The following is a 26,737-nucleotide window of genomic DNA, read 5'->3' as shown; positions in this document are numbered from 1 at the left end:
AGGTGTTCGTAACTCTGAGGTTCTACCTTACAGTATTTACACTCTCTGAGGAGAAGGCAAAACAGGCGTGCTGAGGCAGTTTGACTTGCTGGGGAATTCACAGTATAGGCAGGGAGCTGTGCAACCTGGGAATGCTCCAGTCAGGAGGGAGAAAGATGTGTCTTTGCCCAAGAGAGCTTATAGCTAGGGAACTGGAAGCCTAAAAATGGGTGCCCTTGCTGGACCACAGAAGGGGAATACAGGTGCTGTTACCCCAAACTGTGACACCTTCTTCCTAGAATACCTCTTACATATCTTGGAACTCTTCAGTCTTGCTGTCTTAGTGTATTAATCTCTAGATGTGTGGTTCTTTGTAGCTGTACTGTATTTCACTTCTAAAACCCACAAATTAAAATGTTTACTAAATTCATTTCCCATACATTTTGAAAATGTCTCACCCATCTTAGATAGAAAGTTGGAACATACTGCAGATACTGCTAGATAAATAGGAGCGTTAGGGTACGTCTACACTACAAGTGCTACAACTGCAGCTGTGCCGCTGTACGGTAAACACTTACTACGGCGATGGAAGGATTTTTTCTATCACTGTAATGAATCCACCCCCTTAAGAGGCAATAGGACGACGAAATAAATCTTCCGTCAACCTAGCGGTGTCTGCACGGGGCTTACATCAGCTTAACTAAGTCTCTCAGGGGTGTGAATTTTCTACTCCCTTGAGTGACGTAGCTAAGTTTTAGGTGAGTACCTGGCCTTTGTCTCTATGGATCTGATCCAAAGCCCACTGAAGCCAATGGAAAGAATCCCATTAACTTCAATGCGCTTTGCATTAGGCCTCATAAACACCCTTAAAATACCACAAAATGTAGGTATTGTCAGTTTTAAAAACTCAGCAATATAATTTGTGCTTTTGTAGAAAGTGTCAATATATGGCATGATACCCATTAGTGGGCTCACTGAGGGGAGATATAGAAAGTGCTTCTAAGTAAAATACCAGAGTTAGTCCCAGCAGCTCATTTAATTTCTATTTTGTTAGGTAAAGTTGTTAGGACTGGGAGCAAACAATATAAGCACAACAGTTTCCAAAAACACAAACCATATTTCTTCGGAAACCATTAGTTTAAGCTAATGGAAAATTCCCTGACAAGTTTTGAAAGCAGTAGTTCCCACGTTGTGTTGTGTGGAGACCTGGCTGTTAATATGATAGGGGCTGCAAAATCATATTCAGGACAGATAAAAATACAATACTTTCCTAATCTTCCTTTTCCACTGTAATATACAGTGAGTGGGAGGGAATGTGGGCCATCACTGTGAAAGTTTGAGACTTGCTAATTGTAATTTTTATAAAGTCTAAGGCTATGTCTACACTACCGAGGTAAGTCGACCTACGCTATGCAACCTTAGGTTGAGTTACCGCGGGGTCTATAAACTCTCCCGTAGACTTACCTTACTCTTCTCATCAGGGGTAGAGTACAGGGGTCGAATGGAGAGCAATCTGCTTCGATTTGGTGGGTCTTCACTAGATGGGCTAAACCGACCCCCGGTGGATCGATCTCAGAGTGTCGATCACAGCTGTAGTGTAGACCTGCCCTTAGTTAACTAAAAGTGTCCACATGACAACTCACTTCAGACTACACGTTTAATACTGCCTAAATTACAGATACTGGGGGTGAGAGGAGAGACAGACAGACAAGTTCTTCAAGTGAAAAGGAAAAAAGGCAAACTAAACTCTGCTTGTATCAGCTCTCTGAAGCTCTTAAAGCTGCTTTAAACTAGATCTGTATTTAGTTATTCCATGTGTTAGCTCACAATGGTGATTATCCTTGAGCAATCTCGCAGGAAATTTATGATTTTAATAAACACTTGGAGATGAAAATACATGGTCCCACTTGAGGCTTCCCTTCCTGTGCAGTCCTACTTCTCTTTTCTAGCATCCGGAACATAGAGGAAAATGGGAATGAAGGAATTTTCCTTTTTCTGACAGTTTCTCATTATAGCTCAAGTACTCAATTCTGGCCAAATTAGCCCCAAAGTAAAGCAGGATCAATCTCCAGTTAAATCCTTGCTCCTACTTACAGCAGAGCTGACTTTGGCCCTTTGAGCTCATGAACTGGACAACTGGTTTCTGGCTCATAAGTTAAAAGTTTCACTTATTTCAAATAAGGATGGAGGCTTCTCAAACTTATGGGAATTAGCACAGGGGAGGGTAAACTTTTTGACCAGAGGACCACATCTGAGTATGGAAATTGTATGGCAGGCCATGAATGGGGTTGGGGTGCAGGAGGGGTGGGGGCTCTGGCTGGGGGTGTGGGCTCCAGGGTGGGGCCAGAAATGAGGAGTTCAGGGTGCGGGAGGGGGCTCCAGGCTGGGAGGTGGGGTGGGGGGTGAGGGGTTCAGGAGGCAGGAGGGGGATCAGGGCTGGGGGCAGAGGGGGGTGAGGGCTCTGGGGTGGGGCTGGGGATGAGGGGTTTGGGGTGCAGGAGGGTGCTCCAGGCTGGGATTGAGGGGTTCAGAGGGTGAAAGGGGGATCAAGGCTGGGGTGGTGGGGTGGCTCAGGGGTGCACTTACCTCAAGCGGCTCCTGGAAGCAGTGGCATGTCCCCCATCTGGCTCCTATGTGGAGGCCCAGCCAGGAGAGTCTGCTACATGTTGCTGCATCCACAGGCGCTGCCCCTGCAGCTCCCAGCCAATGGGAGCTGCGAGGGCCGCGCTTGGGGCAGGGGCAGTGTGCGGAGCAGAGCCCCCTGGCTGCCCCTACATGTAGGAGCCAGAGTGGGGGGCCATGCCGCTGCTTCTGGGAGCCATGCGGAGCAGCCCCAGATCCTGCTCTGAAGCTGGAGCGCCGGAGCGGGTAAAGCCCCAGATCCTGCTCCCCAGCAGGAACTCGAGGGCCAGATCCGGCCCATGGGCCGCAGTTTGCCCACACCTGAATTAGCACATCACAAATAAGGGACCAAGTGACAAAGGACTATGATGTGAAAGGGGTCCCTCTTGTATGTGGTGCTTATGCAACTGGTGTCATCCAAGTATTTGTTATTAGTAGAGTAAAAGAAAGGAAGAACCATTTAATCTCTATCTTTATTAAAATCATTATTTTTCCTGCAAGATCCATCTGGGAAAATCACCATTATTGTAAATCGCTTCTTTCAGAATGTGCATGGATCTTTGAAAGAACTGAGGACACAGATACCCATGTTGGTAGGAGGATAGTTAAAGCACAAAGATGTAGAGTTAGTAACAGTACTTACTCTTAATAAAATCAATGATAAATCAATGCTAAAATGGTATTTGTTGTTTGAATAGAATCTACTTGCTTGAATAAATAAATCAACATTGAAATGCCCTCATAATTCCCCTAATCTGTTGTTTGTTAGAATAATTGTTAGTTATTACCCAGGTCATTTACACTGTCACCGTACATGAATGGGCTGTGGTGCGGAATCACTCACACTGCTAAACTAGTTTCAAGAAACAAGAGACTGCCTACTTCAAGACAGAAGAGCCTTTACATCCTAAAGAGATAAGACAATGGATCCCCACCTCTCCTCAAGATTAATTTCTCCCATGACTACTCCTACTCAAACTGAAACAACTGCAGCAAAATCAACGAGAAGTCCGAAAGCTTATGCCCAAATAAATCTGTTAGTCTTTAAGGTGCGACCGGACTCCTCATTGTTTTTGTGCATACTGTGACAAAGTTCCTCCTCTACCTTGGTGGGTCTTGCGCTTATTGGCAGATTTGCTTGCCTTGGAGCTTCACAGCAGCCCTCAGCGTGGCCGTTCTTCTGAACCCACAGTCCAGGTCGACTCCTCCTGTGTCTGACCAGGAGTTGGGAGGATTTGGGGGGAACCCGGGCCCGTCCTCTATTCTGGGTTCCAGCCCAGGGCCCTGTGGAATGCAGCTGTCTAGAGTGCCTCCTGGAACAGCTGTGCGACAGCTACAACTCCCTGGGCTACTTCCCCATGGCCTCCTCCCAACACCTTCTTTATCCTCACCATAGGACCTTCCTCCTGGTGTCTGATAATGCTTGTACACCTCAGTCCTCCACCAGTCCGCGTTCTCACTCTCAGCTCCTATTGCCTCCTGCTCCCAGCTCCTCACACACGCACCACAAACTGAAGTGAGCTTCTTTTTAAAACCCAGGTGCCCTGATTAGCCTGCCTTAATTGATTCTAGCAGGTTGGCTTGATTGGCTGCAGGTGTTCTAATCAGCCTGTCTTAATTGTCTCCAGAAGGTTCCTGATTGTTCTGGAACCTTCCCTGTTACCTTACCCAGGGAAAAGGGACCTACTTAGCCTGGGGCTAATCTATCTGCCTGCTATTACTCTCCTGTAGCCATCTGGCCCGACCCTGTCACATATTCCCCCCATATTCACTATGGGGTTGGGCAACTTGGGATGTCAGGCAGTGTACTCCTGACAAGCCATCTGCATTGCCATGGTGGCTTCCAGCCAGGTGTTGTATGGTGAATTGGAAAGGTTGTAGGGACAGGAACCATCTGGTCACACTTGCATTCTTCTCTTTATTTCGCTGCATCCACTGGAGGGGTGCATGGTCGGTTACAAGGGTAAACCGTTGTCCCAGAAGGTAACAACATAGTGTTTCCATGGCCCATTTCACAACTAGGCAGTCTCTTTCAACCACGGCATACTTCTGCTCTCTCGGGAGGAGTTCCCTGCTGAGGTAGAGGATTGGGTGTTCTTCATCTCCGACTATCTGCGGTAGGACAGCTCCCAATCCTACTTCAGATGCATCTGTTTGTAAAATGAATTCTTTGTTGAAGTCTGGGGCTATAAGCATGGGGTTATTGCAGAGGGCTGTCTGTAGATCCACGAATGCTTTCTCTGCGGCATCTGTCCACTTCACCATGTCTGGACCCCGGTCTTTTATCAGGTCTGTCAGGGGACTCGTTCTGGTAGCAAAATGGGGAATAAATCATTGGTAGTACCCCACCACACCCAGGAATGCCCGGACTTGCTTTTTCCGAGTCGGCTGGGGCCAATTTTGGATAGCCTCTAGTTTGTTTAGTTGGGGCTTGACCATGCCCCTTCCTACAATGTAGCCAAGGTATTTAGCCTCGGCTAGCCCTATAGCACGCTTGGCTGGGTTGGCTGTGAGGCCAGCCTGTCTTAGCATGTCCAGAACCGCTTCCACCTTTCCTAAGTGGGTTTCCCAGTCGGGGGTGTGAATAATCACATCATCCAGGTATGCCGCTGCATAACTGTTATGGGGCCATAGGAGCTTGTCCATAAGACGCTGGAAGGTGGCAGGTGCCCCATGCAGTCCAAAAGGAAGAACAGTATATTGAAACTGACCCTCTGGTGTAGAGAATGGCGTCTTTTCTTTTGCATCTTTGGCAAGGGGAATCTGCCTGTATCCCTTTGTTAAATCAAGGGTGGTCAAAAATTGGGCATTGCCCAGCCAGTCAACTAATTCATCGATATGGGGTATGCATCGAATTTGGATCTCTCATTCAGCCGGCGAAAGTCATTACAAAACCTAGTGGTGCCATCGGGTTTGGGCACCAACACAATCGGGCTTGACCACTGACTGTGGGACTCTTCGATGACTCCCAGCTCCAACATCCTTTTTACCTCTGCCCTGATCGCCTCCCTTTTTGCTGCTGGGACCCGATAGGGCCTTAAATTACCTTTTCCCAAGGGTCTGTGATAATGTGGTGATATGCTTCGGTGGTCCGGCCTGGTTTGGCTGAAAACACATCCTGGTATCTGTTGATCATCTCAGTTACCTCCTTCTTCTGGTTTGGTGTCAGATCAGTGGATATCCTGATCTGCTCCTGCATGTTATTTCCCTGGATCGGGGTCTCTTGGGCCACTAGACATGCCTCTCGTTGGTGCCAAGGCTTTAAGAGGTTAATGTGATAAATTTGTTCTTGTTTCTGGCGTCCTGGCTGTCGCACCTTGTAGGTTACTTCCCCCACGGGTTCAACCACCTCATAGGGCCCCTGCCATTGGGCCAAAAGCTTCCTTTCTGCCGTGGGTACCAACACCATCACCCGGTCCCTTGGTTGGAACTGTCGGACTTTTGCCAGGTGATTGTAATGGGTTCGCAGGGCCTCCTGCGCCTTTTCCAAATGTTCCCGTACAATAGGGATGACCCGGGCTATCCGTTCTCGCATCTGCAACACATGGTCAATTATATTTCTCCCCTCATTGGGTTCCTCTTCCCAGAATTCTTTTGCAATATCTAGTATGCCACGGGGGTGGCGTCCATATAATAATTCAAAGGGGGAAAACCCAGTTGAGGCCTGAGGTACCGCCCGGATTGCAAACATATGGTAGGGTAGTAGGGTGTCCCAATCCTTCCCGTCCCAATTTACCACTTTCCTTATCATTGCCTTGAGGGTTCGGTTAAACCTTTCTACCAGCCCATTGCTCTGTGGATGATAGACTGAAGTTCTCAGAGTATGTATATGGAGCAGCGTACAGAGGTCCTTTATTAGCTTCAACATAAATGGGGTACCTTGGTCTGTTAATATCTCCTTTGGTAGCCCCACTTGGGCAAAGATCCCCACCAACTCTTTAGCTATCGTTTTAGAGGCCGTGTTCCGCAGGGGGACAGCTTCTGGGTAGCATGTAGCATAATCCAGAACAAGTATATATTGGTGGCCCCAGGCTGTCTTCTCCGGGGGGGTCCCACTAGGTCATGGCTATTCACTCGAAGGGGACCTCTGTGATGGGAAAGGGTACTAAAGTGGGGATGGGGACTGTGCAGCTGACACTCCGGGCAGGACGCACAGTACCTCCACACTTCTTCAGGTACCCCGGGCCAGAAGAATCGTTGCAGGACCCGTGCCAGGGTCTTCTCTACCCCCAAATGCCCCCCAAAAAGATGACTATGGGCCAGATTTAATACAGCATTCTGGTGTTTTTGAAGTACTAGGATCTGCTGTACCTTCTGCCCCTGTACTGGTGCAACCCGGTATAAGAGATTCTTCTTCATTATTAAGTAGGGTCCTGGTCCCTGGGTTTTCCCTTCCACGATGACCCCATCTATTTCAGTCACCTCCTTCCTAATGTTGTCGTACCTTGGGTCTTCAGCCTGGTCCCGTCCAAAATTTCCTCTCCCGGGGCTAATCTGCCTGAGATCTAGGGGGCCAGTCTCTGTTGCCTCTACTGGTTCAGAGGCGTTAGGGTGTGGGTCAGACTCGGGTGCTTCTCCCTCCTGGGTGGCCTCCTTTTCAGCTGCTCGGGTCCACCTACCTACGAGAGCGACCCTCTGGCTTTGGGTCAGTATTCGGGTTCCCAAGGCCTTAGCTGCCCTTCTTTCCCTTTTCGTCTTTCTATGCTATCTGGGAGTGGAGAACAAAATCTGGGGATATTTCAGAGAAGGTTGGAGGTTGACAGTCTACTGTGGATGCCTCACTACTTTCAGGGCTTCCCCCTTCCTCCAATTCCCCTACCGGGAGTAAGTCTCCAAACCCTGGGAAGTCCCTCCCTATGAGCACCGGGTATGGGAGTTTAGGGACTACACCAGCTGCTACCTCAGTAGTGTTCCCCTGAATCTCAATTTTTACTGTGATGGTGGGGTAATAACCAACTGTCCCATGGACTCATGTTATCCCAGTATGCTTAGCCCACAGCAGCTGAGTACGCTTCACGAGCTTCCCCGAGACAAGCATGATAGCACTCCCCGAATCAACCAGTGCTGTGGTCTCTACCCCATTTAGCTTCACTGGTCTGGTGTACATATGTGGGGTTAGTGAGACCCCCAAAAGGTGGATTAGGGAGCATGGGTCTGCCCAGTTCCCCAGGTTACACTGCATAGGCTCCTCGGCATTTGGACATGCTGCAACTCCTTTTTAAAACCCAGGTGCCCTGATTAGCCTGCCTTAATTGCCAGCAGCTTCTTGATTGGCTGCAGGTGTTCTAATCAGCCTGTCTTAATTGTCTCCAGAAGGTTCCTGATTGTTCTGGAACCTTCCCTGTTACCTTACCCAGGGAAAAGGGACCTACTTAGCCTGGGGCTAATCTATCTGCCTTCTATTGCTCTCCTGTAGCCATCTGGCCCGACCCTGTCACAATACAGACTAACACAGCTACCCCTCTGATACATTTTGCTGCAGTATTTCATGTCAGGTATGATCGTGTTAATTCAACTTGGTTAACAATTTTACACGTTAGCAGTTAATCATCCACTATGTGAAGTGTGTATGAATGGATTTCTGGATATCTGTGAATAGGCCTGCCTCTTCATTTAAAATACCAGGAAGAATAATTTAAAAATGAGGGAAAGAGGAGTAAATAGGGAAGAAGAGAAGTAGTACTGCACATGTGAGTGCTGGGTGGTGGTGGTGACCTGGGATACACAGGAGGTCAGACTGATCTAGTGGTCCCTTCTGGCCTTAAACTCTAAGACTTTATGACTCTAAATGAAAGAGAGCACATATGCCCCACACCATCCCCCATGTCAGGCCAGGAAAATTAGTGGATTTCAACTCAGCATGTTCCCTCCTACTCAGCCAGGCAGGGTGGGAAGCACAGTTTGCTTCCCTGTAGAGTGGGCAGAGGCCCTTCCAAACCTAGAGATGTCTTAGAACTCGAGAAATCTGTGAATCCCAGGGCACCTAGAGAGGCCTGAGAGTTTTGTTTACAGTCTCTAAAATGGTCCATGCAGCACAGACCCCTCCCCAGTGGCTGCTGCTCCAAATCCACATGGAGGAGGAATCTGTGAGACTGTATCTCCACTAGAAAAATTTGGACACACAGTTCACCGTAAGTGGTAGTAACACTACTAGCATAAACAGGATGTAAGTGTTTGCACCATCATTTCATCTGACCACCTGCATCTTGTCTACAGTACAGCTTTCACTGTTGCTATCGGTTGTGGAGTGAATTACAACTCCAGTTTTTGTGTGTGTGTAGATAACGCCTCAAATAATGCCAGCAGAGCCAGCATTATTTTCTCCTGCTGCTTCAAGGGAGACAATGCCAAACTCATCCTTAGCATGCCCTCCTCCACAACATCTGAAACCCTCAGCCCCACACACTCAAGAGAGAGGAGCTTCCCCATCATTCCGATAAAAGGAGGGCATAGCAGAGCCTTGTTCTTTCCATCAAATTCCCACCCTCTCCCATTTCTGCACAGCCAGCCTCAGATCTGCTCTATTGAACAGCCATCACCAACAGAACTGGAGAGGAGCATAAACTACTCAGAAAGGTGAATAAAAACAATGATTTCAAGTGATTTCATTTGATCTGATATTCAGCCTTCTGAGCAGTGATGCTGTTTGTTGAGTTCTACGGCTGGGAAGCCTATCTATGTGTAAGGTAGTATTGGGATTAATAACAACAATTGGTTTATTTTATCTTATTAAATGTGATTTTGGAGAAGCAAAGGAAGGGCAAGTATGTCATGTTGAATGAACATTTTCTAAAAATGTTCATGATTTTATTTCTGTGCCCCACAGAGCTGTGAGTGACTGTCTCTCTTTACATCTTCTGTAGAGGTGAGTCATCAGGCCCCTCAAATGTTGCCTATGAAAAGGATGATTCACCCCCTGTGACTGCAGGTTGCCCCAGCTCCCAGTTCTAGTCAGAGACAGCTTCCTGTGCTTCTGGGATTATTACTATTAGACACCATTACTAAACAGAGAAAAATCACCCGATTTAGCCAGACATTGGGCTAAGGAGAAAGTTGTTTCAAAAAAGTAAACTGGCAGGTTTTGTTTACAAACAGGTAATAAGGAAACAGTTGTTTATAGCTTAAAAACGCAGAAGATTTTTTTTTCAAACATCTTAGTGTTAAGTTTAGTAAGACTAAGGGGATCAACCAGGAAAGTACTTCGGGTGCTTGCTGCCCCGCCTCTCCAGACCCTGTCTACACTAAGGACATTTTCTAAAAAAATCCTTTAGTAGCTAATACTAGTGGGATGTTTTCAGAAAGTGTCCTTAGTGTAGATAGACTCGTTGGACAATATCCCTCCCACAAACAATTGAGCCCTCTCAGAAAAAGAATTTTTTGGTGTCACATATTGTATTACTGTCAGCAGAAAGTCTCGCACTCTCCACATAAAACCTTAAAAGTAAAACTGTTTCTGACATATTTTTGCTTTTGAAGCGAACACACAAAATCCAACTTCTTACTCGGTTTCCCTAGTCCTGTCTGCTTTCGCCTCCCATGTGCAGACTGCCTGGCATTCACTGGATCTCTGGAGAAAGTATCTGTTGGTAATTCTTATCATACAATTTCTTTGCACTTACATGACATGCTTGAGTGAATGAGAATGATTCACAAGGAGGGGATGACAATCTCTGTGGTGCTTTAAAAATAACCACACTTTACAATTACTCCTGTTCACCTTCATACTCTCCAAACACAGTTACAGTAACAGGCATAGCAGTACAAACTTACATTTGATTATTGTACCATGTCTATCTCCTTAGGCATTCAGAATCTCATCCTGCTCCCAGTGATATCAATGCATTACTCCCACTGACTTCAGTGGAAGCAGGACTGTGCTTGTGCTACAGAGCTCATCGATGTTAGGTATCTATTTCAAGGAATGTGATGTGGAGCACATTAGTAAATCCAAAAAGGAATTGCTAATAAGGACAAGACAAATGTGATCAGCTCCAGCAAAGATTCCTTTCTAAACAGTGTGGCATATTTTAATCATCAATCATAGAATAAACACAGATTTTCCAGAGGAAGTTCTGTCTGAATATGAAGCAAAACAAACTGACAAGACAAAATCCAGGATATAAAATAAACTACTCCATACTGCAACTCTGCCACATAGCCTTTGCTTAGAAAAATAGAAAAAAAAGTCAACTCAGAAAACTCAGAGAAAGCAACATTAAATATACAGGTACTCAAAAAACCCTTATCATGCTGTGTGCCCCCAAAAGATCACAAACAAAACAAGAATGAAAGAGACAATACAGTTCTTAGCAGAAAAATAAACACCGAGCGTCCACACCGACTGACCTGACATACAATGGAAACACCAAGAACGGTGTGAATACAAAAAGTTGCTGTTTTAAACTTAATAGTTTAGATGCATCTCGTGTGCTAATGGTAGCTCCGTAACAAAAAGCAATATTTACACAGACTCTAGACATTCCTATAAGGAGCATCCCTGCTGTGCAGAAGTCAAATTTTCAGCAAGTGCATAAGATGAATCAATATAGAAATCTTTAATTACAGAATTTAAGGTTTAGAAGTATCAAGTGAAATTTGCATCCATCCGCATGAAGAGAGGAGCGTGGACTCTGACAGCACAAAAGCAACTGCTCATGTCAAAGGTGTGAGGCAGATAGGAGGTTTGTGTGTCAAACCAACGTTTGCTGGGCAACAAGGGAGCAGGGTTACTTCACTGTGTAAAAGGAGCAGGAATTCTGAATCTAGAATATCTGTAATCAGTTAAGAGTCCAAACAGCAAACTCAGAGGTTACCATTATTCCAGAGTCCCAAAACAACACTTTGTAGGGTCCCATAACCATCCCCAGGGGCCAGTATGGGATTATATGCTAAGTGTATATTCATGCTTTCAGAGAAACCGCTCAATGCTATATATACATGCTCCACAAGGCAATGCCATCTGAATTCCAAGAGTGCAAACATATTACTAAGAGAAGCAGTTTCTGATAAACAGGCATCCCAAAAGAATACTGAGGTGAACATTCATACATTACACAAATCACTGTATCAAGCTATGTAATGCCACATCAGTTTGGCTAAGAAATGTCAGAGTTGCTGCCACAGGGTACTGCTTCAGCTACCCTATGAGCAGTGCTACCTAGCACGCTTTCATAGTCTCTCAGGCACAAATACACAGTCTCTTTGTTTTCCACCACATGCACCTTCCGTCTTGTTTCCACCCCTCTGTATCTCAGACAGCCAGTTGGCAAACTCCCCTTACAAGGGGACCCTTCATTCGATAGTTTATATTGCCTGTAACAGGCACAGGGATTGGTTACCTAGGGTGTGACAGAGTGCTGGGCAAAGGGTTACAGATTCAGCCCTCTGTCACACCAGCTCCTTGTTAGGGGAACAAATTAGAGCAGGCTGAAGTTAACCTGGCCCTAGTTGGAGAGGTGGAGGCAGCAGCTGCATAAAAGCCTCAGGGGAAGGAGGCCAGGGGAGAGCAAGAGAAAAGGCAGGGAAGAGAAGAATGGAGGTAGCTCTCCTCTCCTACCTGCAGACGGTAAAGGGTTATTAGTATGTGGTGAAACAGTGGTGGGCAGAAGCCAAAGAATAAAGTGCACCACTGGTTACAAAACCCAGGGTCTCGAGAGACTTTGTGAGACTACCAGAAGCAAAGGGGGCCCTGCCACACTCCCCCACATAGGGGCAGGGAAGAATACAAGATGCCAGCTGGGAGGAAATTGGCCCTTTCCTTTTCCCCATGTGTTGCGAGTGACATCCCTTGTTTTACCTGTGTTCTAGGACTAGCCCCTTCTTTGGGGGAACTGATGGCCTGCTGAGCTGCCTGTAAGCAAGGGGTTTGTAATTCTGTTCTTTGCCAACGCCACAGTCCTGCTGTAGTAGACAGCTTAGTGACACTACGCAGACAAACTGAGGCATTTCAGTATTTCCCAAGGGCCATTGCTAACTTCAGACATAGGCAAAATATAACCACTATAAAGGTGTCTGGGAAATGTCGACTCTCCTATCACAGAGGGAAAGCAAAGCGTCGGCGCTGCCAGGGTGTCAGACTGAGGGGAGCCTGTATAGCAAAGCTGGAGGCTAAACCCTCCCTCCCCAGCATGTCTGAAGAAGGCCTTTGTAATGGAACATCAGTGTCTTAACAACCAAACGCATGTCGCAGTCTTGATGTATAGCTATCTCAGGAGGAAGCCAGGAGTGATACAAACAAAGAAAAATTGTCTCCACTCCCACCCCCAGCTGTAGCCCCTTTACCTCGTCCACATCCCCCGAGCCATGGCCCCGCTCCTGGCTCGGGGAGCACAGATGGGGTAAAGGGGGTGTGATCCTCAAAAGTTCGGGGACTGCTGTCCTAGGAATGGGCTCGGTCAAGTGCAGAAAGCAGCTGTTTTAATCATCGAATCAAAATCCTGCAACACTGGAACAAATTCCACATGTCAACACATGGACAAGGACATTGTGCAGGACAACGGTGGCTTTTGCCTCAAAGAGTGTCAGTTCTCTCATCTTCAGTTACACGGTTATGAGCAAAATAGATCACCTCAAAAGAAATAAATAGTTCCTTACCTCTTCTCGTCAGGTATGCTACCGTCTTGCCTCTGCCTACGGTTTGTTCTAGGCCATCTATTGGGAAGAGTTTAACGTATCTGTTTCTTTATCTATAGCACTTTAGTATCTTAGAATTATAGAATCATAAAACTGGAAGGGACCTCAAGAGGTCATCTAGTCCAGTCCCCTGCACTCATGGCAGGACTAAGTTTTATCTAAACCATCCCTGACAAGTGTTTGTCCAACCTGCTCTTAAAAATCCCCAATGATGGAAATTCCACAACCTTCCACAAATCTTGTGGGTTCTTTAAATTGAGTCATTCACTTTTTTAATAAAAACACACGCTTAATCTATAAAACCTTTCAATATTAATGCACCAAAAGTTGATTTAAAAGAAAACCCGGCATCATGTCCCTTATGTGACGCATCTGACTTAGACAGTCCTTCTGATTGTTTTTGTAAGTTTCATGGGTCAGAGATCATGACTTTCTGTGTTTGCAAGTGTGACACTCTGTACCCTAAAGCAACACCCTGGCACCCCTCACATCTACCAGGGTGATATAATTATGATGTGTTTTGTGCGAAGTATGCCTTGTGAGGTATCATTTTAAAAATCTTAATCTGTTGAACATTAATATCCTGTTAAGTTATATGTGCTGTCATTGTTTGTGAAGTTATGAAGTTTGGCTAGGTATGTGTTATTGAAACATGATGTGAGGTTGGGAACACCCACAAGCAGCCTTTCAGGTACAACAATGAAGACGCCAGACAGTGTAGATCAGTGTTTTTCAAAGTACTGGGTTGTGGAATGTCAGGCACTGGGTCGACTTGCTGATTCAAATTATAACAATCATTGCTGCGCAGCAGCTCTAAAGGGCCGTGCAGCAGGGACCTGGAGAGGAGAGAGAGGTAGGGAGTGGGCAGGAACCGGGGAGGGGAGCAAGTTGGGGCTTGCAGGGCTGTTGCGGGACTCTCCCTTATCCCTGGAGCTCGCGGCTGCCAGTGGGGAGAGGGCTGGGGGGGAGTCCTCTAGCCCCAGCCCTGGGGCAGCCTGACTGCACCCCAAACTCCTCAGCCCTGGCTCCACCTCAGAGCCTGCACCCCCAGCCAGAGCCCTCACCCCCACTGCATCCCAACCCTCTTCCCCAGCCCTGAGCCCTCTCCTGCATCCTGAACCCTTCATCCCTGGCCCCACCTGCAGCCCTCACCCCGCATCCCAACCCTCTGCGCCAGTCCTGAGTTCCCGCCTGAACCCCTCATCCCCAGCTCCACCTTAGAGCCCTCACCCCTGCACCACACCCTCTGCCCTGGGCCACCTCCCACACTCCTTACCATAGGCTTACAAAGGCTAGTGGCTGGTTAGTTATGTAAAGTGGGTTAAACTAGAATGTATTGCAATATTATGATTTTATGAAAACTCTAGTCAAAAGATATAATTATGTTGGGTCAGTGGCATCAACAATTTTCTTCAACTGGGTCACGAGGAAAAAAGTTTGAAAACTACTGGTGTAGATGGCCCATTAAGGGGAATACACACATTCACAAGGATTACCCCAGGAACTATACAACGGAAACCTCTCGGAGATAGGATGTACACAATGGAGGCTGTTGGACTCACATCACAGCAAAGGATCCTTCCAGCAAGCTGGAAGAAGCTATAAAAGGGGGAAGTGACATCATCACTTGGCTTCACTCCAACCCCCCTCCCCCAACTCAACACTTGGAAGCATGTCTGGAGGATAAAGACTTTGAATGGGGGAGGGTTGTCCCATCCTGGAAAGGAATTCCAACCTGTGTATGGAGGATCTGTAAACTGCTTGTACTATCAGGATGAGATACTGCTTGATTCAAATCCTGTTTATTTAATAGAACTCAGATTGAAAATTTTATTTTATTTATAGGTAACCAACTTTGATCTGTATACTAATATTTATAATCCCTTAAAATCTATCTTTCTATAGTTAATAAATCTGTTTTTTATATATATATTTTTACCTAAAACTGTGTTGTATGAAGTGTAACGGGAAATCTGCTCAGGAACAGGGGCTGGTTCATTGTCCTCTCCACATTGAGGGAAGGGCGGACTGGGTCATAAACTTACAGTGGTCAGGCTTCTGACCAGGGCAAGACAGTTCAACTCTGGGGTCCTAGGCTGGGGAGCTGTGGGGAATTGGCTGGGACCTTTCTATTATTGGTTCATGAGTGGCTGGCAAAAGTATTCATGTAACTCAGCTGAGTGTGTCCCTGCCTGTGAATGTTTGTGTGAGTGCAGGATCTGGAGGGGAGTTGCAGCTTGTCACATGATCACAGTGTGAGAGGGAGCCCAGGTTGGTAAGACAGAGGCTCAGCGGCACCCCGTGGAACTCATCACAGCAAGCACACTGATGACTTTCCGTAAAATACTCTCTGATTATTTACACACAGTAAAACAAGCTGAAGAGGGGAAAATAAGGCATTCTTGGAAACAGTCCATAAAAAGCAAGTGCACATTACAGAGAGTAGAAACACGGCTCATAAGGGATAAAGGGACAACTGGAAACACAGCTGAGACCCCTTCCTCCATTGTTCCCTACACTGGACCAGATGAGCTCTTTGCTTGTATCAGAAAGACATGAGCAGGCCAACTTGCAAGAGAGGGCTGCAGAATGTAGCTGGGGTCTGCTATTTCAAAATGGCTGGAGAAAAACAGTCCAGTCCATCTAATAGTGGATCAGTAAAAAGAACTTTCAGGGCAAAGATAAGTGACCTAGGAACCATAGTGCAGAGTTTGCAAGTGCATGGTGGCAGAGGTTCTCTTCAAAAAGCAGGTAGATGTCATATTCAGTTCAGCCACCAGACTTCACAAGTGCCAGTCTCCTAACTGCCATGAGAAGAAGTAGCAAAGGGAAGGTGGTTCTGCCATGGTTACATCAAATTCCATTGACTGTTTCCTTCTAATTAACTTCCCGGGTGATATTAAATGTTTGTAAACACATCCTGGCTGTTGAGATGATATGGCACAACACACATAGTATACACTCTCTGCAAAATTCACATCTCTCCAACATCCTAACATGCAGAAACTGAGCCAGATGCTGTCTCCTGGAACACACAACTACAATCCAAGATGTGACATGATCTTTTGCTAAACCTTATATCCCATTATCCTAATGGGCATGGAGATTTCCTTGTGGAGGAAAGCTTATGTAGTGAAGCTGCACTCCCTTCCACTGCTTCGAGACCCCACTAGCAAAACCAATCATTGGCAGATTCAGAATTAATTGTATTGTCATCTGCCTTGAATGCAGCATCCACCAGTGACAAGTCATCAACCTGAGTGGAGTTTTCCTTAATGATATATCGTCTGAGTAGTTAAAGAAAGCTTCATCTGGCACTGGCAGCTTTGCGTTCAGCAGGATTCACGTGCAAGTCCCTGACAGTGCAATAAGGGACCAAGCAGAGTAAATAGTTGTGGTGGGACACTGTCCAGACCCAGGCATTACTGAACTATCCCTAGAGCATTCTCACTAATCATATGTCAGTGAGATGGACAATGCAACACTGTTTATGCAAGTCCTTTTTACAGGAGAGGGGTCTGAATAACAAGCGTAGCTGGCTCTAATAAAGACTGGTTTCAGAGTAACAGCCGTGTTAGTCTGTATTCGCAAAAAGAAAAAGAGTACTTGTGGCACCTTAGAGACATGTAGGTAGGAATAGCGGTCAGTAGGCAATTTCCATCCCACCATCAACCTCAGCCTGGTCCAGTCCACAAAAGAGATCCACTTCCTGGACACTACAGTGCTAATAAACAATGGTCACATAAACACCACCCTATACCGGAAACCTACTGACCGCTATTCCTACCTACATGCCTCCAGCTTTCACCCTGACCACACCACACGATCCATCGTCTACAGCCAAGCTCTGCGATACAACCGCATTTGCTCCAACCCCTCAGACAGAGACAAACACCTACAAGATCTCTATCAAGCATTCTTACAACTACAATACCCACCTGCGGAAGTGAAGAAACAGATTGATAGAGCCAGAAGAGTTCCCAGAAGTCACCTACTACAGGACAGGCCTAACAAAGAAAATAACAGAATGCCACTAGCCGTCACCTTCAGCCCCCAACTAAAACCCCTCCAACGCATTATTAAGGATCTACAACCTATCCTGAAGGATGACCCAACACTCTCACAGATCTTGGGAGACAGGCCAGTCCTTGCCTACAGACAGCCCTCCAACCTGAAGCAAATACTCACCAGCAACCACATACCACACAACAGAACCACTAACCCAGGAACTTATCCTTGCAACAAAGCCCGTTGCCAACTGTGCCCACATATCTATTCAGGGGACATCATCACAGGGCCTAATCACATCAGCCACACTATCAGAGGCTCGTTCACCTGCACATCCACCAATGTGATATATGCCATCATGTGCCAGCAATGCCCCTCTGCCATGTACATTGGTCAAACTGGACAGTCTCTACGTAAAAGAATAAATGGACACAAATCAGATGTCAAGAATTATAACATTCATAAACCAGTCGGAGAACACTTCAATCTCTCTGGTCACGCAATTACAGACATGAAGGTCGCTATCTTACAACAAAAAAACTTCAAATCCAGACTCCAGCGAGAAACTGCTGAATTAGAATTCATTTGCAAATTGGATACTATTAATTTAGGCTTAAATAGAGACTGGGAGTGGCTAAGTCATTATGCAAGGTAGCCTATTTCCCCTTGTTTTTTCCTACCCCCCCCCCCCGCCCCCAGACGTTCTGGTTAAACTTGGATTTATGCTGTAAATGGCCCACCTTGATTATCATACACATTGTAAGGAGAGTGGTCAGTTTGGATGAGCTATTACCAGCAGGAGAGTGAGTTTGTGGGGAGGGGGGGTGAGAAGACCTGGATTTGTGCTGGAAATGGCCCACCTTGATTATCGTGCACATTGTGGGGAGAGTGGTCACTTTGGATGGGCTGTTACCAGCAGGAGAGTGAGTTTGTGTGTGTGGTTTTTGGAAAGGGGTGGGGTGAGAAAACCTGGATTTGTGCTGGAAATGGCCCACCTTGATTATCATACACATTGTAAAGAGAGTGATCACTTTAGATAAGCTATTACCAGCAGGAGCGTGGGGTGGGAGGAGGTATTGTTTCATGGTCTCTGTGTATATAATGTCTTCTGCAGTTTCCACAGTATGCATCCGATGAAGTGAGCTGTAGCTCATGAAAGCTTATGCTCAAATAAATTGGTTAGGTTAGGTCTCTAAGGTGCCACAAGTCCTCCTTTTCTAATAAAGACTGTTAGAGTCTTTCAGTTTCAGTTTCCCATACTACTACAGCACTGTTTATTCTTTGGGTCTTCAGATCCCTGTGCACAAGTCTCCGTTCCGGGGAGATCACAGCATTGGAGTCTGCTGTGTACGTGCACTGGTCTCGATCCTAGGAGGATCACAGTGTTTGGGCATAAGGTCTGTAGTGCACTAGTCTCAGGGGGATTGTAGCGTTTGGGCGCACAAACTGCATGATCTGGTCTCGGTCTCAGGTGTAATCGCAGCATTTGGGCACATGGTAGCTCCTGGCCCTGATCTGAGTCTTGGTTGGATCACAGTGTCTGGGGTCATGGTTTCCAGGCCCTGATCTTGATGGGATCCCAGCTTCTTTGATTAGATGAGTGATGCCTGCGGCCTTGCTGGTCTCCACGATGAGAAAGGGAGCTGGGGCATTAGTTTGAAGAGCAATGAAGGACTGATCAAGGGAGACTAAACTCTTCCCAATGTATGTGAGAGTGTGAGTAGTGGGAGGATGGGGCGCTGCCTCTGACCAGCACGGGCACTGTGCTGAGAGCCTGGGGGCACAGATGCTGTAACAATGTTCTCCAAAGAATTACATAATTCAGGTGCATCTGATGCATTCGATGAAGTGAGCTGTAGCTCACGAAAGCTTATGCTCAAATAAATTGGTTAGTCTCTAAGGTGCCACAAGTCCTCCTTTTCTTTTTGCGGATACAGACTAACACGGCTGCTACTCTGAAACAATTCAGGTTGTGCACCTTGTGTGGGGTTTGAGAGCCCTTCCCTCACCCAAGAAAGCAGAGACACTTAGCCCCCAGAACTTGATGTCCGAGGACAAAATAATTTTACTTAAACAATATCTTTCATTGATGGCAGTTTTCAAAGAGGTTTCCTGGCTCAGAGGTGGTTTTATGCTCTCAGACAGGACAACCATTATACAGGAGGAGCACAAGCAAGATCCCTCAGAGAACAGTGGCTCTGCCTGAGAAGCTGCTGCAGTGGGGAGAAGTTTGTGTTTTATCTTTCCTGGTAGTGGCAGTGGGATTTTCACTTCCACATGCACAGCCAGTATCAGAGTCTTCTCTGTTAAATCTCAGTTTGGTTCAAACCTTTGGGCACAGAGGCAGGATTGCCACCTTGTCCCAATCTTTGCAACCCTTTGAATGTGGATGACTCCCAGTAAAATTCTGCACATATATGTATTCCACAACCTGGTGGACCTCACTATGCCCCATAGATAATATCAGACTGCATATTCTCTGCTCCCTGAAGGCCTGTGTGTTCATGTCAGCCTCTATAGCATGTTAGGGCAGAGCATGTGAGAACTGCATGAATCCCATCATTAGAAAATTAATCTTCAAAAGACAATCACAGAATAATTTGAGCCATCATTTTCTGATCTGTGGCATGGCCAAAAAACCAGAGACCCATCTCCTTAAGAAAAGTGACTGAAGTCACAAATAGGAATAGGTTTGCAAGCATCTACAGGATTGCACAATGGAAACAGACTCACTGGTTAAATCTGTTCTGTTTTTCTTTTTAGATTTAATCAAGCTGAATACAAGCTGCTTAGGAGACAGAAATCCTATAGCCATTCTAAAACTGCCAACAAGAGAGATATTATGGGAATAATTGCTCACACCTGAGATCCTTGTGTGACTAAGTAAGTCGGAAATGGACTTCCCCTTTGCTGAGCTTACTTGGCATATGAGAGATTTTATTAACCCTGCCTTCTTCCTCCAGTGGTATCTGTAGCAGGAGTCATTAAGGGTGTTAAACAATGTAGTGTAAACCAAAATGTTCCTCTGCATTAATTAAACTCAAATCAAAGTTTAAAATTAAGTGAATATTTTCAAGTTCTAAATTCCGCTTGAAATCTTTTCCCCCCAAGTCTATGTAGTTGACAGCAGGGCTAGGATTTAGAGCAGTACAATTAAGGGCAAACAGAGAAAAGAACATATAGAGGAAATCACAGACCTGTTCTATCCACAGAATGAATTCACATGGATTTAGACCTTATTATAGCATTTGCTCTTCTAAGCCCTGGGAAAAGTTGCTGGCCCTTTAAATAAACTGGTGTTTTGCTGCATTCAGAGTATTGTGCATGAAGGCAGAGGCCTCTGATAAGCCATGGTTAGTGTAATTATTCAATCTTTTTCCCTGAAGGGCCTCTGCATTGCAGCTGTCTTTCTTTCTTTCTTTTTTTTTCTTTTGCTGTTAGCAATGCCCTAGTTTGTTCTCTGCTGCAGTCCCCCTCCTCCACTTCCCCCCATCTCCACTTCATAAGGAGTTCTAATTGAGAATTTGCCCACTAACCAGCACCCTGGGCTCACAGACAAGCTATAGGACAAAGGAAACTGCATTCCCAGTCATAGTGGCCATTTTCCACCCCTCCGCCATCTAAATTCACTAGTATTCCCAGGGAACTGAGCAGTGCGATTTTAAAATTTTTCCTTCCCCCTTTCTCTGTAATGAAAAGATGATTAATGGCTGCAGGTGACTGAGCTTTTCATCACAGCAGCTCCTGCTGGCAAAAACAGCTACAGGCATTATCCCAAGCACGACTTGGCAAATCAGGATTTCTAACACCCGTGAACTGAATGGTTCCCATATGCAAGGATGTCTCTGGTTTAATACGAATAGTAGAGGTAACCCGGGAGCACTGTTCCTCATCATTAACAGGGAATCTCCCCTAAATATTCCAGGACAAGATGACTGTGTTTTCCTTGAGATTATTTTCAATATCAGGGTTGTCTGTACAAGGATGCCTGTTTTTGGGGGGAGGTATAGGGTGGGATGTCTCAGTTCTCTGTGCATTTGTGTTTTGGTCTAATTTGCTATGGGAGGTCCCTTGAGGGTTTCACTTGCATGGAGACATTGGCACATTAACAAAATTACTCCGTGCACCTGATAGAGAGACTTCAGATAAATTTGTGTGTTGAACTAGTTTAAAAAAAAGTAAGAAATAAAAGAAAGGGACTCTGCACTTTTACTACGAGTATCCTGTTAAACACATAATGGGCCATAATGTTACAGTATTAGAAATGATTTTTCTCTATCTAGTCTAGCAGCTAAAATGATTAATTCCATCTGAGGAGAGACCAATGGAGCTTGTTGCTGACACCCATCTTCTTAGTGTAGATGGACACTTACAATACTAGTGTCCCAGCCACTTTCCTGATAAAGAATCTGCCAACCTACATCCCCCTTGCAATTTCAGTCGGACATTGTGTTTTTCACCTCCCTGCCCTAAACTGCTGTGAACTGTTGTCTAAGTAGGTACCCTGTGTTGGGACACGTGTGTTGTGGTGCCCAACACTGGAGGATGTATATGCACGACAAGAAAGTGAGGCCAGGGGATCTAAGACACAAACTGCGCAGATAAAGGAATGCCAATACTGTGGACATTTAAATGAAGTAAATCAGGAATTTGTACAGTATTGTGCTCAGTCACAAACATGTGCAGCAGGTATTTCTGGCTCCAAATCCTCCTTCCCACTCTTCCTGGCTCTTTCCAGCGCAATTTGCCTCATGGTTTCATGAGCTTTAAATCCACACACGTGCCAATGAAGGCTAGTTTTGCCCAAGCTCCCAACCTAGGTGTGTTTTTCCCCCTGGCAAATTTTCTCCTTTCAGGTCCCTTGATTCATAATTTCCATTTCTCCCTGCTTGTTTCTCAGCTTTACTGTAAGCCTGATGCCAAAGTATACATTTGCTCTTGCATAGTGTCAGCCATGCAAATGGGTACATTGACCACGGCTTCAAGTGAATTAGGCTTATTCTGACTAACCCATGGTTACACAGTCATTTTTTAATGACTGGTCAAAACATGAAATATCAAGAAATTGATTGTTTGCATAAATACTTCTCAGCCAGTCCACAGAAATTTTATCACACAACAGCTCTGCCTCTCTTTGCATATAAGCAAAGTGGTGTGACGGGGACACTGGTCAATTCCTTTGCATCAAACACATTCAAAATCTGGCACAGGTAGAATCTTAGACCTGGTATTTTATAGTTTGGCAAGCACAGCTCACGCTCAGAAGGAAGCCAGCCAGAGCTGTCAATTTTCTGTAATTATAATTCAGCGAAGATAAAGTGAGCCTTATATATTAACTTTTATTAAAAGTAAACAATCAGAACGGAGACCTTTGATTAGTAAGACTAACTCTAATAACCTCACTCAGATCATGTGCTGGGATCAGCAGAAAAGCTGAAATATCTATAAGAGGTTTTAGAATTTCTTTGTTCTGTTTGAATCCAATGTATCTGTCCTTTGCTGCAGCAATGTCCTCAGACCCTGCCATCTGGCCCTCTTTCCACTCTTGGCCTCAAGACTCGAACTCTTCAGCTGAGATGCTAGTGAGAAAACTGAACTAGATACTCTTAGTCTTAGTGTAATAACTGTGGCTCTTTTCTATCCATCTCCTTCCTGACCCTCTCCTCTTTTCTCTGCACCTCTTTTCATCATATCCTTATTTAGGTTTAATTCTGGCTCCAGGTCTGGCCCTGCCCTGGGGACTCTTTCCAGCAACAGCTTCCCTACCTGTGCCAAGTTTCTTCCCTTTACCCCTGCCCAGGTCCTTCCTCACTAACCTTGGATCTACTGATACAGTCACAGGAATTATGAACCAGCAGGACAGTTTAAAAGGTAATGAAGGTAAATGCTTAGCCTCTGAAGGAACTCAACAGCCCCTCTTCCCATCTTTAGTTCCCCATAGTTTTCAGTAATTTAACTTCGACTGCAACAAAAGGGGCAGCTCAAGTAGCATTAACTCATTTGGGTCTCCCATCCCAGCTCCCCAAAATCTAACCTGCTGCCTGCTGGTTAAAACTCAATGAAGACAATAAGCCCATCTAAGAAAGAAAACAGATGCACAATCTTAACCAACATGTACATAAGGGATTAGATTATACTATGAAGGTTGAGTGTTATTGAGAAGGTCCTTCTTTGACCTATGACCAGCTTGCTCCATTGTGGGTGAACACCCCCATCTGCTCTTCCAGGTAAAAGTCAATGGGATTTAGGAGCCTAAATCACTTTTGAAAAATCAGACAAAGGGTCTGTCTCCACTGCAGATGGGAGCGTGCCTCCTGGCCCAGATAGAGACACTCATGCTAGCTCAGCTCGAGTTAGCGCACTAAAAGTAACAGTGTAGATGTTTCAGCTCCACTAGAGACTCAAACTAGCCACCCAAACTCAGACCCACGGGGTCCGGTGGGCTTGACAGATTGAGCCACATCCTCACTGCTGGTTTAAGTGCTCTAGCTTGAGCCAAGCTAGTGAGAGTCTGTCTACTCATCCTAGGAGACTCGCTGCCAGCTGCAATGTAGACATACTCCTAAGCAATGAGGCCATGCAATGCTGAGTGGAGTAATGCCTAAAGACATTTAAAAATCTGGGCCTAAACTCTTTGAGACAATGATTTTTCTGCTTTTCTGTCTGTACAACTCCCAATGCCATGGGGCCCATGATTCTGATGGGAGCCTTGGGGTGTTACTACAGTATACATAATGACAATAACAATATTGCTTCCAGAATCTGCACTGCAGCTATTACAGGGCTCTTAGCACTAGGTGCCCCTTAAACTTGGGATTTCACACTATGGGGACCACTGAGACAGGATCTTTCCACACATTTCAACATAATGACAATAACTTAGCAAAACACAGAAGAGCTGCCAACGGATACAGCGTGACAAGCCCATAAACAAATCGTGTGTGTGCATCAGAACTATATGACTCATCCTGCCAAGGAAGAGAAACGATTAACACAGCTAAGAGAATCAGACAGAACAGACAAAAAGGAAAGGCTGTGCCACCAACCAGCAAGCAGTAACATGCATGGTGATGTCCATCTCAGACAGAACAAATGAGCATGATCCAAGCTGCCCAAGACACTAAATGCTCCTCCTGTGCAGCACAGTGGGGTTCCGTCTTCTCCTCACACCTTCCACGACCCTACAGAGTCCTCTGCCACATGACAAAATCCTGAGGAACCAACCCCTTGCCTGAGTTCATCAGCACCAGTGATAGCCTGATGCCTACAAATCTCTCCTTGTCCAGTGCAGCCATCCATATGTAACAGGCACTCCTTTCCAGCTCAGTGAAAAACATCTACAGCACATGCTTATTGCATGATTTTCAAATGCTCAGAACATGGTAAAATCAAACTCATTTTCCTCCTCTGGCACATGGTCACACATGGGTACGACAAGACCTTGAAAATGTAGGCCCTCCAAAAAAATCAGAAAGACATGAGAAACTGAAACCACGAGCACTCAGATAGTTTGGTGATGTGGGTGGGTGATTGGGTAGGTAGGTAGACAGAACTTGTGACCAGTACAATGTGTGACCCTATGCCCCATATTCTTCACAGAGTGTTATGATATGAATATGGCATAACTAAGATGTGTTCTATGCAAGATGGGTCATGTGAGGGATCATTGGAAAGGTTATGATTTACTGAATATGATTATCCTATTTGTACGCATGTATTATTTCAGTATGTGAAGTTATGAAGTTTGGCTAAGTAGGTAATACTGAAACACGTTGTGAGGTTGAAAACACCCACAAGCAGCCTTTCAGGTACAACAGTAAAAAGGCCAAACAATGTTAATGGCTCATTGAGGAAATGCACACAAGCACCAGGGTTACTCCAGAAACTGTGGACAATAGAAACCTCTCAGAGATAGCACTACACAATGGAGACTGTTTGACCCAGGTCACAGCAAAAGAGGTTTCCAGCAAGTGGGAAGAAGATATAAAAGGGAGTCAATGACATCATGAAGGTACCTTACTCTCCCTACAACAACACACCTGGAAACACCTGAGAGGCAAGGACTGAACTGTGGCAAGCGATGGTCCCAGACTAGAGGGATCTTTAGCTGGTGTATGAAAACCTGAGAAAGCCAAGGCAACTTGTGTCTTAAGCGTATGCTAGTCTGTTTATCACTCAGGGTGAGAATGCTAATTTATATCCTACCTATCTAGTGTGTTAAGCCCAGTTTGCGGTTTTTGTTTATCTACTAAGGTAATCTCCTTCGATCTGTTGGCTATCCTTTGTAACAGGGGTAGACAACCTATGGCACGCGTACCAAAGGCGGCACGCGAGCTGATTTTCAGTGGCACTCACACTGCCCGGGTCCTGGCCACTGGTCCCGGGGGCTCTGCATTTTAATTTTATTTTAAATGAAGCTTCTTAAAAACTTTAAAAACCTTATTTACTTTACATACAACAATAGTTTAGTTATATATTATAGACTTATAGAAAGAGACCTTCTAAAAATGTTAAAACGTATTACTGGCATGCAAAACCTTAAATTAGAGTGAATAAATGAAGACTCAGCACACCACTTCTGAAAGGTTGCCGACCCCTGCTTTATAATAATTTGAAATCTACCTCTTGTACTTAATAAACTTGTTTTTGTTTTAAACCCAGTTGTGTAATTCATAACTGGGGGGTGGGGGAGCTGTGAATATCTCTTTCCACATTGAGAGAGAGGGTGAATTTCAATTAGCTTACGCTGTACAGTTTTCTGTGCAGTGCAAGACAATGCAATTTTGGGGTTTACTCTCCACAGAGGGAGTGCACTTGCATGCTGGGCAATTCCTTAGGTGAAAGCCTTCCCATGCAGTACTGATTTCAGTGTCTGTGTCTTTTTGCAGCTGGGTGTGTCCCTACCTGTGTGTGTGCTAGAGGAGGCTTGAGGGCCTGGCTTAGCAGGACAGGGTGAGGGAGCCCAGATTGATGGAACAGGCAGGCTCAGTGATGCCCCAGTACATCAGGTGGCACCCCAGAAGGGGGAGCAACTTATCACAGGTGGGTGATTGGGTAGGTACGTAGACAGAACTTATGACCAGACAAGTACACTGCTATAATAATGGGGAATCATAGAAAGAAAATGTAATAGACCACCAAAATCACACACACAGAGGTTCAGAGGAATTATCTTCTCTTGGCTTTTCTGGCTCAAATGCAGCACATACATACATACATACATACATACATCTCACTCTCAGAAAGCATCCTAAAGTGGTTTCTACTGAGCTTTCTCTTGCATTCATTTTTATTTGTCTGAGATATTTGTAATGCATCAACCACGATAGTCTCTAGGTGCCATTATATATGCTCTGCCATTACAAGACACCAGAGCTAGGTAACTTGCCCCATCTGACTGTCTTATCTAATCAAGCTCAGACTTATAATACACCATAAAGAAAGAACCTGATAAAGTTTGGGACTATTCAGATAGAGCAGGGAAGCCTGCCAAAGG

General features: G+C 45.5%; 1 protein-coding gene across 18 annotated transcripts in view; it reads right to left on the bottom strand.

Annotated features, from left to right (window-relative positions):
* CAMTA1 (calmodulin binding transcription activator 1) overlaps window positions 1-26,737 on the bottom strand; it is a 953,213-nt gene that overhangs the window by 79,526 nt on the left and 846,950 nt on the right. For 14 of the 18 annotated variants that reach the window (XM_073316814.1, XM_073316813.1, XM_073316817.1 and 11 more), the window contains one exon: window positions 13,195-13,251. The exons of the other annotated variants lie outside the window; for them this stretch is intronic. In XM_073316814.1, the coding sequence (XP_073172915.1) occupies window positions 13,195-13,251 (57 nt within the window). The remainder of the gene's footprint in view (window positions 1-13,194; window positions 13,252-26,737) is intronic. 18 annotated transcript variants of the gene reach the window in all.

This window comes from Lepidochelys kempii, chromosome 18 (assembly GCF_965140265.1).
Source record: "Lepidochelys kempii isolate rLepKem1 chromosome 18, rLepKem1.hap2, whole genome shotgun sequence".
Classification (NCBI taxonomy): domain Eukaryota; kingdom Metazoa; phylum Chordata; order Testudines; family Cheloniidae; genus Lepidochelys; species Lepidochelys kempii.
The sequence above is the reverse complement of the archived record's forward strand: the minus strand, read 5'-3'. Positions and strand labels throughout refer to the sequence as shown.